This window comes from Odontesthes bonariensis, chromosome 4, assembly GCF_027942865.1.
Source record: "Odontesthes bonariensis isolate fOdoBon6 chromosome 4, fOdoBon6.hap1, whole genome shotgun sequence".
Lineage (NCBI taxonomy): Eukaryota > Metazoa > Chordata > Actinopteri > Atheriniformes > Atherinopsidae > Odontesthes > Odontesthes bonariensis.
The window spans coordinates 34380198-34394463 of NC_134509.1; the positions used below are offsets into that span (position 1 = coordinate 34380198).

At 41.9% G+C, this 14266-nt stretch overlaps 1 protein-coding gene across 1 annotated transcript in view; it reads right to left on the reverse strand.

Moving 5' to 3' along the window:
- LOC142379019 (guanine nucleotide exchange protein smcr8a-like) overlaps positions 1-13275 on the reverse strand; it is a 17157-nt gene extending 3882 nt beyond the window's left edge. The window contains exons 1-5 of the mRNA XM_075464080.1: positions 12577-13275; positions 9949-10361; positions 6263-7017; positions 4267-4710; positions 1100-1664 (exon numbers count right to left, since the gene is read on the reverse strand). Coding sequence (XP_075320195.1) covers positions 1100-1664; positions 4267-4710; positions 6263-7017; positions 9949-10361; positions 12577-12762 — 2363 coding nt within the window. The 5' untranslated portion in view covers positions 12763-13275. The remainder of the gene's footprint in view (positions 1-1099; positions 1665-4266; positions 4711-6262; positions 7018-9948; positions 10362-12576) is intronic.
- Between the last annotated feature and the right edge of the window lie 991 nt (positions 13276-14266).

Sequence of the window (14266 nt, forward strand, 5' to 3'; positions counted from 1 at the left end):
CTTTGTTGTCTACAGTAGTAGATCAACCCTCATCTTACTTTGAAGCTCCCAGATCAAGGAAGTGACGTCGACGCAGCTTTAGCAGCAGAGAAGCTATCAGGCTTGTGTTGATAATAATAAACTCCTGGACTATGTACAAACTTCCAAATGCATCCTTTTGTGAGTACAGGCCATATTTGTACTACTGTAGAAGTTTGGTGTCATGGCATGTGATTTTAGTGTGGTAATTTAGATACTGCCAGGGTCCGTTAGCGCTTGTACAAGCTATTCGGGATAACTCGGTAACTCAGCTGATGTTCAGCCAAGATCGAAAAAACTTCGGGTGGGCTACTTGGCTGGATGTCACGGTTCAAATGACCCTAGGGTGAATCTACTCCGAACCATCACTTTAACTAGTGGATAACTAGTGGATAACTAGAATAGGAAGCGAAACGGCTGTATGTAAAAGGGCTGTGCTAGCGGGCAGCGAAGTGAACAAACAACTGTAAGTAGTCTTTTTTTTTCCCTGACAAAGGCTGCGCTTTTGTGAAATTTTATAAAATATATAGAGAATGAAAAAAACGTTATTAACCGGTTTTGTGGATTTCAGAATAACGTTTCTGTTCCGGAACAGTTGAAGACCATTTCGTTTTCGTTTCCGTTTCCGTTCCTCGTAAAATTCCGTTCGTTTTCGGTTTTCGGTTTTCGTTGCTTGAACCGGTTCGGAGCCCTGGATGTGAGACCCAGCTTCATTGTTTTGTGGGCTCTGCATTCACCCCCCCTCTTTAATAAATGTGCACCGTCCCTGAGGAGCAAACCCGTGTAAATAGCTATTTGGTGCTGGGCAACAAACAGAAGATTAAAGCAGGGAATACAGCTTAGAATCACTTGGGGAAAGAAGAATGTACGAAAGTCTTTAATACTATCATTCGTGAATAATTGGAGCAACTTGGACCTTTAATGAAAGGATCAGCAGCAGGTAAGAAGCTCTTTATGACAAACGGTACGAGAAGAGGTGATTATTCATTGACGTATGCCACCCTTTTTTTATCATCCACATAAAACAATGAATCAGTAGTGTGCATGACATGCTCAGCAAAGGCAGGCAGGTAATGCTCACCTGTGTATTCCCATCAGTCTCCAGGTGAACAGGTCGGTCAGCTGCAGGGCTGAGGTCAGGCAGGGCATCACAGCGCCTCCATCAGGACCAGGACCAGGACCAGGACCAGGACCAGGACCAGGAGCAGGACCAGGACCAGGAGCAGGGAGGAAGAGGCTCAGAGCATCCACCAGCTTCCTCACCACAGTCTCATCTCCCCCGATGACAACCAGCGGCCGGCCGCTCAGGAGACAAAACACGGCATGCTGGGAAAAGGAGTGTTGCTTGATGAACCTGAGGGCTCTGAGTCCGGCCTTCCTCCTCCTCCTCCTCCTCTCAGTGAGGTGGGAGCTGCTCCGGCTGCTTTGAGTCGGGGAAGGTGGGTCTGAGGACCCGGTGAAGCTGGTGCAGTCAGACGTCTCGTCCACACTCAGCAGCCTCAGAGGAGCGCACGGCGGAGCACGAGAGTTGATCTCCGCCAGGACGACCGGGAGGGCAAAGTTCACATGGAGGCCAGGCGCCGACCTCCCCCTCTGATGACCTCCGACCTCCGGCCACCGTGGGGCTGACTCCACTGCTGCTTCAGCTGTGTGGTGAAAACAGTTGAATCATATTTGATGAACCCAATGGAATCTAGTAGCTTAATAACCGTGTAAATCTACAGATAAATCTGAGGTCATTTGACTGATGTGATCATGTCTGCTGCAGAGTGAAATTCACCCTCTGACACCACTTTATGTCTTTATCAAACTGGTAATTCACCGACTTAGTGGTTTTGAACTTTGAATAGCCTCTTTCTCTTATTCTTAACAACAGAATAAGAAAATGAAACCACGATTTCAACCTTGGACCTAAGCAACAAGCTCACTTTGTTTCAATAATTGGCTTCCTGTCAAACTCTGACTGCTTGGCAGAGGTTTCCCCTCTCTGGCTTATCTTTATAAAGGACGGGCCAGTTGGAACAGGATTATTCTCACACATTGTAATTCACAGTGTAACTACACCTTTGCAGTGTCGACGGCACCTATTCTACTAATCTTCTGCTAGATTAAATCGATGCTTCACTCCAGAGCCTGTGGGACCTTTTGAGCAGCTAATAGGAAAATCAAAGACATGGAATGGAGTAAAGAATATGTATTTTCAGCTCAGGATTTATGGTCCTCGTTATATATTTATGGTCCTGCAGCCGATATTCACAATACAGAAAAGAGCAATAAGGACAATAAACAAAACAGGACACAGAGACCACACAAACCCACTTTTCATAAAGTCACATATGTTGAAATTCGTGGATCTGGTCAAATTCAGAACGGCACAATTAATGTACAAAGCAAGAAATAAACTATAGCCAAAAAACATACAAGGAATGTTTAGTGATAGGGAGGAGGGATATAATCTAAGGGAAGACCAAAATTTAAAAAAAAACCAAAGGTCCGAACAAATATGAAAAGCATGTGCGTATCGAGCTGTGGGGGGACTTTGTGGAACAGTCTGCAGACAGAAATAAAACAAAGTGCAAATATAATTCTGTTTAAAAAAGGTACAAAAAATATTTTCAAACAAGTACATGGAAGAGGAAGTATGTTAACGGAGGACGATGAGGGATAAATATATGAATAGAATAGGGTTAATTGTTATATTGTAATTTAATTAGTATATGGTATATGGTTTATATTTATTTATGGGGATAGTTTATATATGTATATATATATATATATTCATATTTACATTTATATTTACAAAGATATGTGTGTAGTATATATTTATTTTTGTGATTATATATTTATTTAGATATTTAGGAAGTGTATATATGGCAGTGTTTCCCATACATTGAGGAAACTATGGCGGCCCGCCATAGTTTCCTTTTGGCCGCCATAGTTTCCGAATCCCAATCGTTTGAAACACAGCGTTTTTTTTTTTTTGAAACACAGCTCAAGTTTCCAGGTGTTTCATCCGTCCCGCATGTGTGGTTCAACCGTCCCGACTAGGCGGAGCGGGGTGAAGTTGGTTTTATATTCGACATTCGCCTATTTTCCGGCTTTGTAATTGTAATAGCGTCACGAAAACCGCACCAATTAGCCTCAGGATGGTTTTAACATTTACAGAAAACTAAGACTAACATACCACAGGCTTTATCAACTCACCAAAGTAAGCAAGTCTGGCCAAAGATCAGAGTAACCGCGCCAAATATACTTCTAAGTGAACTACGGCAGCCGGAGCGCTTAGGGACCGTCGCAAAAGTGCAACGCCTTTTTTTGTTCTCACTGGATATTCAACCAATGAACACCAAACCACTTCTGATGGGTTTGTGAACTCACTATAAAGCTTTCACAGCCTTTTAGGTAGAATATTTACTCAGTGTGCATAGTTAATTCCATTTTAGACTTTTATTTTTGTAATAGCTCTCTTGTTTTTAAAGATATCAACACCAAACCACTTCTGATGTGTTCCTGAACTCATTGTGTACTTCCCACACCCTTTGTTATCAAGGAAAACCTTTTCAAGTTTCTCAAAAAGACATAAGTATTCACTGTATATGATCCATTCATATTTTTCATGAAGTTTAGTTTTAACCTGTAAATATTTTCTATTAAAATTGTTATCATTGGGTTTTAATGACAAGATGAGGTTTCCTTATAAGCCCACAAGGGTTTCTGACATCTCCAGCACACATTCCTTTTTTGTTTTTAATTTGTTTTTAATTTGTTGTGTTTTATTGTGTATTTTTTTTATATATTTGAATGAATGTGTGCAAATCAATCGAATAAAATAAAATCTGCAGTCGCACAAATTTACGCCGCGTGAATTTACCCCCCCCCCCCCCATAGTTTCCAAAAATTCTGTGGGAAACACTGTATGGCATATATTTATACAGGTGTATTGTAGTTAGGATATTTACAAACTGAAGGGTAGTTAAAAAGGGGTGGGAAACTAAAAAAGTATTGTACTTCTTCCCATTCCTTTTTTGAACAATATGCTGTGTTTTGTTATGTATTAGCACATTATGTGATTGAATTTTTTTATATATTTTTTTATTTCTCTTTTTCTTTCTTTTGTATGTACAAATAGTTACATACATTTTCTTTTTTATACATGTTCGAAAATAAGAATCTATCAATCAATCAATCAATCAATATTTACTGTAAATGTGGGTTAAGAAGTTGATATTTTTGGACAAGATGCGTTACCTTGCAGAGGTTTGCACTTCTCCTCATGAGTGGCGTCTTCGTGGACTTCCTTTCTTCTCTCGAGATCTGAGTCATCTTTAATCGGAACACCACCACTAATCACTATCATTTGCCTCGAATGCTCCTCTCTCTCGGGAGGCCCTTCATCGTCGTGTTCATTCTCTGAATTAGCAGCCCTCAGCGTTTTCTCCTCTTTGAGGACTTTGTCAGATTCACACCCAGCATGGGGTTCTTCCTCAGTCTTGAAGCCATTTGTGAGAGGGTGGTGCTCTGCTTCTTCCTCTGTGATGGCAGTCAGGTCGTCGGGGAAGATGGACTCGGTGGTGCTGAGCACCTCGATGCTGTCCTCGCTGTTGGCACGTTTGGCGTAGGCCGGCACGCGGCGGGCGCCTGGATCCACTGGTGTGCGTCGGATGCAGCCGTCGGTCATCCCCACCGGTGCTTCTGTGGTGGAGACAGGACTCTCAGTTTGTCTGATTGTCATTTTATCTACATTACGTCAAAACAGAGAGATATTTCCAAATCTTTGGTCATTTTCCAATTTCCTAATGACATCCAACACAAGGCCAGCTGCAGCTTGACAATTTTAATCAGTTGAATGTTCATTAATCAGCTGACAACTTGTTTTTGAAGCTACACCGAACAGCTTACACTGTTGAAAGGAGTTAAAGTTTTTCTGAAACATGCTCATCTGCCTCTTGGCAGAGATACGAGTGGATGGAGGATTACTTATTTGTCCCATATGAAGCTACAGCCAGCAGCCAGTTGATTTTGCTGATCACAAAGCCTGAAAATGGAGAGAAACAGCTACTCTGGCTCCATCCAAAAGTAAGGACATGCCAGCGAGTATCAATACTTGACACAAATATCGTCTTGATTAGGGCTGGGCGAGTTAACTCGTTAATTATTTAACGCCGATAAATATTTTATAGCACATTAACGCAGTTAATGCAGGGGGGTTATAGCCTATCCTAACTCCATAGAGGCAGTTAATCACACACCTATGTATATTAGCTAAATATGATACGACATCCACATATCAATGAAACATGAAACAAGAAGAAGTGCAGAAGGTTTTGGCCATTTTCGTATTGCATTACTATAAACTAGGGCTGGGCGAGTTAACTTGTAATTAACAGTGTATTAACACACTTTTTTTTTTATTATTATTTTTTGGGGCTTTTGTGCCTTTAATGGATAGGAAAGTTCAGAGAGACAGGGGGCAGAGAGAGGGGGAACGACACACACAGCACAGGGCCGTCTGATGCGGGACTCGAACCGGGGCCAGCTGCAGCGAGGACTGTAGCCTCTTGTACATGGGGCGCCTGCTCAACCCACTACGCCACGGACCACCCCTGTTTTATTATTTATTTTATTATTGTAAAAGTCTGTTGCTGTCTGCTGCGGAACCGGAAAAGAAAGTAATCGGCGGATCCACCAAACATGGAGAAGGGTACGGAACTTTTACTCGGCCATTTTCATTTTAAAGTTCTTCCAGACGACGGAGTCGACAGAACCAAAGTCATCTGTAAACACTGCCAAGTTGAATCGTCTTCTCACTGTAGTAGTTCCAGTCTAAAATATCACTTAAAGGCAAAACACACAACTGATAGCAGCAAGTCATTCAAGGAAACAGACAGTGGAGCGAGGCTTCTACATAAAAACTACAGAAAGATGCTGATGTTAAAAGTGTGTTTGCACAACAAATGTTATGGCACTTTCATTCATATGGCAGCATTAATCGCGATCAATCAGGGAAATCATGAGATTAATTATATTAAACATTTTAATCGTTGCCCAGCCCTAGTCTTGATGTTTATTCCGTAAAAAAACAGTTAACAAAGAGAGATGCCAAATCAACTACTGATCCTACAGATAAGAGAGGATGTGGCAAATATTTTCATTTCTCTTTCTATTAATCACTGAAAAACATGTGCCTCAGAAGTAATATTTAAAGGAGTCCATCAGATAAAAGGCTTTTCTACGGTGGACGTACCTCTGCTGTCAGACCCAAAAACGACCTGCTGTGTCCGATAAGACTTCTCAGTGCCGAGCACTTCGATGCTGTCGCCGCTGCTCATGCTCCCGGTCATCTCCGAGGCAGTCAGTGGGTCAGGGGTCGCTGTCCTCGCTTCTCCTGCCACCAGTTTGATCGGTATCTCCTCCACACAGGAGAAGAACGAATCCATGCTCTGTGGTTCTGATTGTAAGCTCTCAACGCCCGTCTTACTCCCCGAAACTCTCGGTGGCTCAACCTCGGCGCCCTCCGCCTCCTCCTCTTCGAGGTCCTCTGGGCTCCATAGTTCAAACAGAAAGTTTGTGAGCTTCAGCTTTCTGGAAAGAGACTGCGTGACACGAGTCGTCTGCAGGACACTCCTGTCGCCACGCAGGCGGCGCTCGGTGTCCGCCAGCTGCTCCTTCATCAGGGACAGGAAGTAGGTGTTGCAAAGCTCCTGTAGCGGCTTCAGACGGCGCTCAGACCTGCAGGAGGTGGAGCCAGGGAGGGAGGAGCAGGACTCAGGAGGCAGCAACGCAATCGGATCGCCGAGGGAGTCGGCGGGGTCATAGGGCAGGAAGTCAGGCTGCTTGAGCTTCCTGTTTGGGTAAGATGTGACCTGGCGGAGGAGCTCTCTGTGATTTAAGATCGAACGCTCCACAGCTTCAAGGTCATCGCCTTTCCCTTCAACTTCAGTGGAGCCATCTGTTGTCCTCTGAAGTTCTGCCTCCTGCAGCAGGGTCGACCGTTTGTACCTGGAACAGTCAGAGAAGGTGATGTTTAGTCCAGAACTACAGACGCAACTGAGATGCTGCGAGACACAGACGTCAGGACACCTGTATATGTTACTGCAGCAAGGTGACAAATGTCCAAAGAGGAGATTCTCCAAGAACATCTGCTAAAGAACCCTGAGATGACCTTATGTTCTGTTACACAGTGGGGGAAAACTAGGGCTGGGCGAGATAACTCGTTATTATCGCGTTAACTCGTTAATTATTTAACGTCGATAACTATTTTATCGCGCATTAACGCAGGTTTCATTTATTTATTTTATTTTATTTTTTATTAAAAAAAATAAAAATATTTTGGTAGAGAGAGGGGGAACGACACGCAGCACAGGGCCGTCCGATGCGGGACTCGAACCGGGGCCAGCTGCAGCGAGGACTATAGCCTTTTGTACATGGGGCGACTGCTCAACCCACAATGCCACAGACCACCCCTGTTTTATTATCTATTTTATTATTGTAAAAGTCTGTTGCCGTCTGCTGCGGAACCGGAAAAGAAAGTAATCGGCGGATCCACCAAACATGGAGAAGGGTACGGAACTTTTACTCGGCCATTTTCATTTTAAAGTTCTTCCAGACGGCGGAGTCGACAGAACCAAAGTCATCTGTAAACACTGCCAAGTTGAATTGTCTTCTCACTGTAGTAGTTCCAGTCTAAAATATCACTTAAAGGCAAAACACACAACTGATAGCAGCAAGTCATTCAAGGAAACAGACAGTGGAGCTAGGCTTCTACATAAAAATGCTGATGTTAAAAGTGTGTTTGCACAACAAATGTTATGGCACTTTCATTCATATGGCAGCACATTTAAAATAAAACTAAATGCTAAAAGCTATACACTACTTTTGAATTCATTTTTGGATTTTTTTTTTGGCGTACAAATGCGATTAATCGTGATTAATCAGGGAAATCATGTGATTAATTAGATTAAACATTTTAATCGTTGCCCGGCCCTAAGGAAAACAAGATGGATTTTTCAGTTCTTCTAAAGGCCGTTGTTCCATTAAACTTTCAGTCCATTAGTGGACCAAAAAAACGCCTGTTTTGACTGAATCTTTCAAGCGATCGAGTGTTTAAATACAGAAGCTGCATTTGTCCGTTCTAAAATGACTGCTGACTTGAAATAAAACAAGTATTCAAAAGCATATTATGTGAAAAAGCATATTTTTGCCAACAGTTTTGCCTTTACATGCAGGACAGATTACATATTTATCATCCCGAGTGGTGCACGGAGTCTAGAACTCTCACATATTTCCAGCATAAATCAGATGATTTCACCTTCTCTGGCTCGACAGACGTCTGCTGAAAGAGTGGTCTTTCTTTTTATAGTCCTATTTTAAAACTGCACAGTAAAACCAGAACCCAAAAGATCAGCTGCGGAAGTCTCAGCAACACAGGAAACTCCCGGAGGTCCATGTCTCAAACCAGCAGGGCCTATACAATCTTAGGCAGTTCTTTTTAATGCTACGGCTGTTGTAATTGGATGAGGTCCAATCGGCCACAGGAAGTAAAAACATGTGACTGAGTATCCGTGTCATAAACCAGAGGTTTCATAGCTGGAAGATAAGCTCGGCCGTTTCTCTTTAGTGAACGATGAGACGCTTTCTGAAGCAGCTCAACCAAACCACCTCTGCTACGTTTTGCTACTATGACTGCAGATGTAATAAGATCTCACAGGCCACAAACTTAAAACTGTGATCTACACAGACTCTAATGCACAAGTGTTTGACTTGTGTTTGCAGAAACACCCGTTTGACACATAATCATTCAATTTTTGTTTAAAAGCGAGGATTTGTGCCCACAACTTTGCCAGTTAACTATGATACGTTTTTATTAACCGTATTATGACCTTTTGTGTTTAGTTTAGGGCTGTATGGTGAATCCTTTTAGTTTCTGCTCATTAAGTTTGACAGAAATATCTTTGCCCACATCCTGAAAACTGTTTTTGACTTCCTGTGCGAGGGTTTCTCTCACTGCTGCTGGAGTTTTAACCCGGACTAAGAGATCTGAACACATCACAGCAGCTTTAAAATCTTTACTCTGGCTTCCAGTCAGTCACAGAATAGATTTTAAAAGCCTGCTGATGGTTTACAAATCCCAGAACGGTTTAGGCCCAGAATACATCTGTGATATGTTCAGAGAATATAAACCCAGCAGAGCTCTTAGATCCAAGGACTCAGGCCAGCTGGTCCAGTCCAGAGTCCAGACTAAACATGGAGAAGCAGCATTTAGCTGTTATGCTGCAAACAAGTAGAACAAACTGCCAGTGGAGATTAAACTTTCACCAAATGGAGACATTTTTAAATCCAGGTTAAAAACATTTCTGTTCTCATGTGTCTATGCATGAAATCTGCATGATATCTTTGAACTTATCTGGATTGTTGCTTGTTTTTAAATTCATTTTAATTATTTTATTTGTTTCTCTTTATATTCTTTTATGTATTTTTATTGCTTATTCCACTCCCTGCTGCAATGCTTTTATTTTATGTGAAGCACTTTGAACTTTGATTCTCTCAAACTTCTAAGTCGTGCAACTCATTTGCCCTTTTTTTTATTATTATTTTTTTTTATTTCTCTGGCTCCACATGCGCTTTCTTCACAATGAATCCAAAAGGTGAATTTGACAAACCACCGACCTTTGATATCATTCTGTTGGCCTTTTTTAAACCTCCCAATGATCTGCTGCAGCAGCATGGTTTCATCCTTACCGCTAAACGCACAGCTGCCTATTTTCCTAAGACATGGATACTTCACATCTGAATTTATACTTTACTTTATCTCCGACACGGCTCTTTCCGCATCAAAACGTAGAATTTATGACTTTAAATCAAACGTAGTAAACCGTAGATCCCGAAGAGACCGTATTTTCTTCATCTATCAAAAAAAGAAAATGATCTTACTCCAGCTCCTGCAGTTTTCTCTGCAGCTCCGTGGAAAACGCTTGTCTGTTTCCCGTCTTGAGGCTGTCGGCTGCCTGAGAGAAGCACGTCAACAGTTCAGAAAAGTTCTCCATCAGCTTGGTCTGGTCTGAACACATGTAGGCCATGCAGAAAGGTCGCACCATACCCCGGGCCTCCAGGTCGTACAGAGTCAGGTGATGAACGTAAGCGAACGAGTCCTCCGCTGAATCTCCCAGGATGACTTTGGAGTCCTCGCTGAAGTTGAGTCGGGGACCAGGTGAGGCAGGAGGGACGTGGCTTGGGCCCGACGCCTGGTAGTCCACAGACATAATGCGAACCGAGAAGTGGTTGAGGTCAAAGGAGCTGATGACTCTCTGGTCATCTGGTATTGTGAGCACAGGCATTGGACCCACCTGGAGACAGAGGAAAAGAACGACACGTCTCTGAAGTTTATGTGTAAAGTCCAATAATATCAGAAGCACGCATCAGGAGCCTTTACAGTCCGGACCACATACAACACAGACTGTATACAGATGTCAAACTAATTTGAATTTCCCCTATTGGGGGATGAATGAAGTATTTTTCTATTTCTATTCTATTTCTAAGCAGAACTGTTACACAAACGCTCCACATTCCATGTTTGATTCATAGGCTACTTTATTTAATTTTCAATGATAGGGGGGTAAAAATGGGTACACCTTTGCCAGAAATACATATAAACACATATAAACAGGGGCGGACTGGGGAGAAAAAGTGGCCTCGAAAACCATCGGTAAATTAACTCGTTATCTCGAGAAAACCATCAAAAAAAACTTTATACGTACCACGTCCGCTCTGGGCTTGCGTACACAAGACATTTACTCTATTACCACACATTTTCTGTACGAACCAAAAGGGCGAATTCACCTTGAAGTCATCCTATTCCATCATTTTTTTTAACGCTTTCAGTCAATTTGCACCCACACTGAACAGAAAACATCTGTGACCGTAGCCTATCTGACTCCATCTGTGCACCTCTCAGTGACAGCTAGGCAGCTGCGTATGTTTTTATTTCTTATGATTAATGTCAAAGTTTCTGAGGTTAAACTTCAGACGCACAATGCAAGATGAAAGGGGGTGTTATCTTTAAAGGGCCCTGCACACCAGCTCCCAACTTTCCTGATGAGGGGGGGGGGAAGCATGTGGTTGTGTATACAAGCATAGATAGTTCAAAAGTATCAAAGAAAAACAATTATGTAACTCCTCTGTTTCATTGTCAAGTTTTTACGAGTTGACATATGTATTGAACTAAATTAGATTAGAATTTATTTGATTTCATTGGATTATAATGGTTTTAACTGAATTAAAAAGCCCCAAAATCCATATTAGTTTGGTTTTTTGACAGTTTTTTTTTTTTCACCCTAAATATGAAGTGTCTTTGTCTCGTAAGCATCGATTCTGAAGAAAGCCTAAAGCCCAAAAACACTGATCAGTAAAGCGAATGGAGGTGTGGTGTGACGATTTTTAAAGTTCCTGTGTTAATGAGTGTGCTTGTGAAGGTTCCTACGTGTGACCGACTCTGCGTCTTGCGGGCAGAATGAAAAAAAAAAATCCAAAAATGATTTCAAAAGTAGTGTATAGCTTTTAGCATTTAGTTTTATTTTAAATGTGCTGCCATATGAATGAAAGTGCCATAACATTTGTTGTGCAAACACACTTTTAACATCAGCATCTTTCTGTAGTTTTTATGTAGAAGCCTCGCTCCACTGTCTGTTTCCTTGAATGACTTGCTGCTATCAGTTGTGTGTTTTGCCTTTAAGTGATATTTTAGACTGGAACTACTACGGTGCGAAGACAATTCAACTTGGCAGTGTTTACAGATGACTTTGGTTCTGTCGACTCCGACGTCTGGAAGAACTTTAAAATTAAAATGGCCGAGTAAAAGTTCTGTACCCTTCTCCATGTTTGGTGGATCCGCCGATTACTTTCTTTTTTGGTTCTGCAGCAGACAGCAACAGACTTTTACAAAATAAAAGCCTGTGAGCAACAGACTTTTACAATAATAAAATACATTTTAAAAATAAAAAAATAAAAATAATAATTGCGTTAATGCGCGATAAAATATTTATCGGTGTTAAATAATAACGAGTTATCTCGCCCAGCCCTAGTTTTTTTTTGTTTGTTTCTTATAAAGGTCTAAGATCTTAATCTCAAAGACAAAGACAAAATAAAGTTCAACTCACTCTTCATCTGTTGCCACACCATCACAAAGAAACTGACCGCAATATATAGAGTTTGTCCAGACGTATTAGCAACTATATGCAGAGCAAAGCACAAAAAACACCAAGAATGAACCATTTTGAAATTTTTTTTGGATCCTTTGGATGACTGTTAAAAATCTAATAAATTGGGTACTCATACATCAGGGTCATACTGGCAAACATTAACCCAAGAGGACATGATTTCACGGTGAGACACACCTAAAAGCCAACAATATTCTTACATATTCTTTTCATTTTCTAATGATCACACTTGTACAGTTTTAATCCTGTTTGGTACAATGTTTAATCTGTCATTTGCACACAATCCATCAATTCCTGAATCCTCAGCTCTTTTTTCTTTTTTTGTGCAACAAGAAGAAACACACACCTGCTCCGAGAATTCCGCCACCAGTATGAAGTCTCTGTGGAACTGGGCTCTGGAGGTCCAGGGGTGGGAAGAGGGGAACAGAGGGACGGAGAACTCCTCAGGCATACCCTGAGTTTCCTGCTCTTCTCCGCCCTCTCCAAACCCCTCAGTGCTGGTGAAAGCCAGCAGGTCCGGTGACCCGATCATTTTTTTCACCTTCTGAGGGGCTCAGCCCACGGAGGAGCTCAGTGTCGACCCGGAGGCGGATTGATCCGGAGGGTCAAACACCGCCATGTCCTGGTTCCGCCGGGCCTGCTGTCAGTGAGTCAGCTGTTCGCGCAGGGAAACACAACGGCCCAGGAGTTAAAAATAAAAACAAAAACAACTTGTTGCGCAGTTATTCTCAGCCTAGGTTTGATCGAGCATGCAACTGAAGGAGGACCCTGCCCGCTTCCTCTTAACTGCAGTCTGGTAAACAAATGTCACTTCAGAGAAGTGAAAGTTCCCTGCGGGTGGCAGTCACACGGTTTCCTAACCCTTGTCCTGGGATTCGCGTTCCTCTTTCTCGCAATGAATATAGACTGAGTTTCAGTCAAAAAAAAGTTCTGCCGAGTTGAACACTGGCAGAACGGAAGCGTCAGCACCCATAACCGTCCATGTGACACAAAGAAGCCGGCCGGGGGTCCGCCCGCCGCCGGTCTGTGTCGCTTCATGTGAGGACAAAATGGATCGGTCCGGAGTCAAGTCAGGCACAGCGACGGACACTTCCGGTTATCACTTTCAATGCAAAATACATTAACCGGTGACTGGGAATAGCATAGATATTGATATAGAATGGCTAGATGTCTCGTCCGCGTTGCTGGTCAACGGAGTCGGACGTCCGCAGGTGGCCGCCATCATACCACAGGCAGCTCTCTCGCCGACAACATTGTGTTGATGCTGAAACATTCTAGACATAACTTGCTTAATTTTCAAACGTTTAGGTTATTATAAACATCAAAGTAGTAAGCTAATTATCACACTACAGACGAAGTCCATATTTATTTATTTTTAAATAAAAACGTAAACATTTCACGTTTATTTGCCCCATGACTCAACTTTAGATAGATAGATAGATAGATAGATAGATAGATAGATAGATAGATAGATAGATAGATAGATAGATACTTTATTAATCCCAATTTGGGAAATTGTTTTGTTGCAGCAGCATACAGTAAAATATATGAAAACAATTAAAGTAGTAAAAACAAGCAAATAGAATAGAATAAAATAAATATAAAATAGTGAATAAACATTCGCTATGTACAAATCTACAGTATTTATTTATTTATTTGTGTTTTGTTTCCCCCCAGGGAAATTCCAGTCCCCAGTAGCTCCAAACACACACATAGGATCTCTATAAATCTAAAATACAGTATAATATAGAATAATTAACATAATATATCATTAAAATATAATTAAAGCTGCGGTCGGCAACTTTTCTTTAGTCATATTAGCTTGAACTGTCATGGGATTCTGGAAGTAGAATATTAAATAGGCTGTTTAGGAAAAATAACGAAATCTGTAGCTCCCTCTGAAGCCTGTAATCATGCTTACAAAAACCGAGCGCTCCCGGCTGTTTTTAACCAATCAAGTTTGGGGGGCGATTCGGAGCTTGTTAGAGGTTGGGGGAGGGACCTGAAAGTTGTATCAGTTCGAATTTTCCGACTTT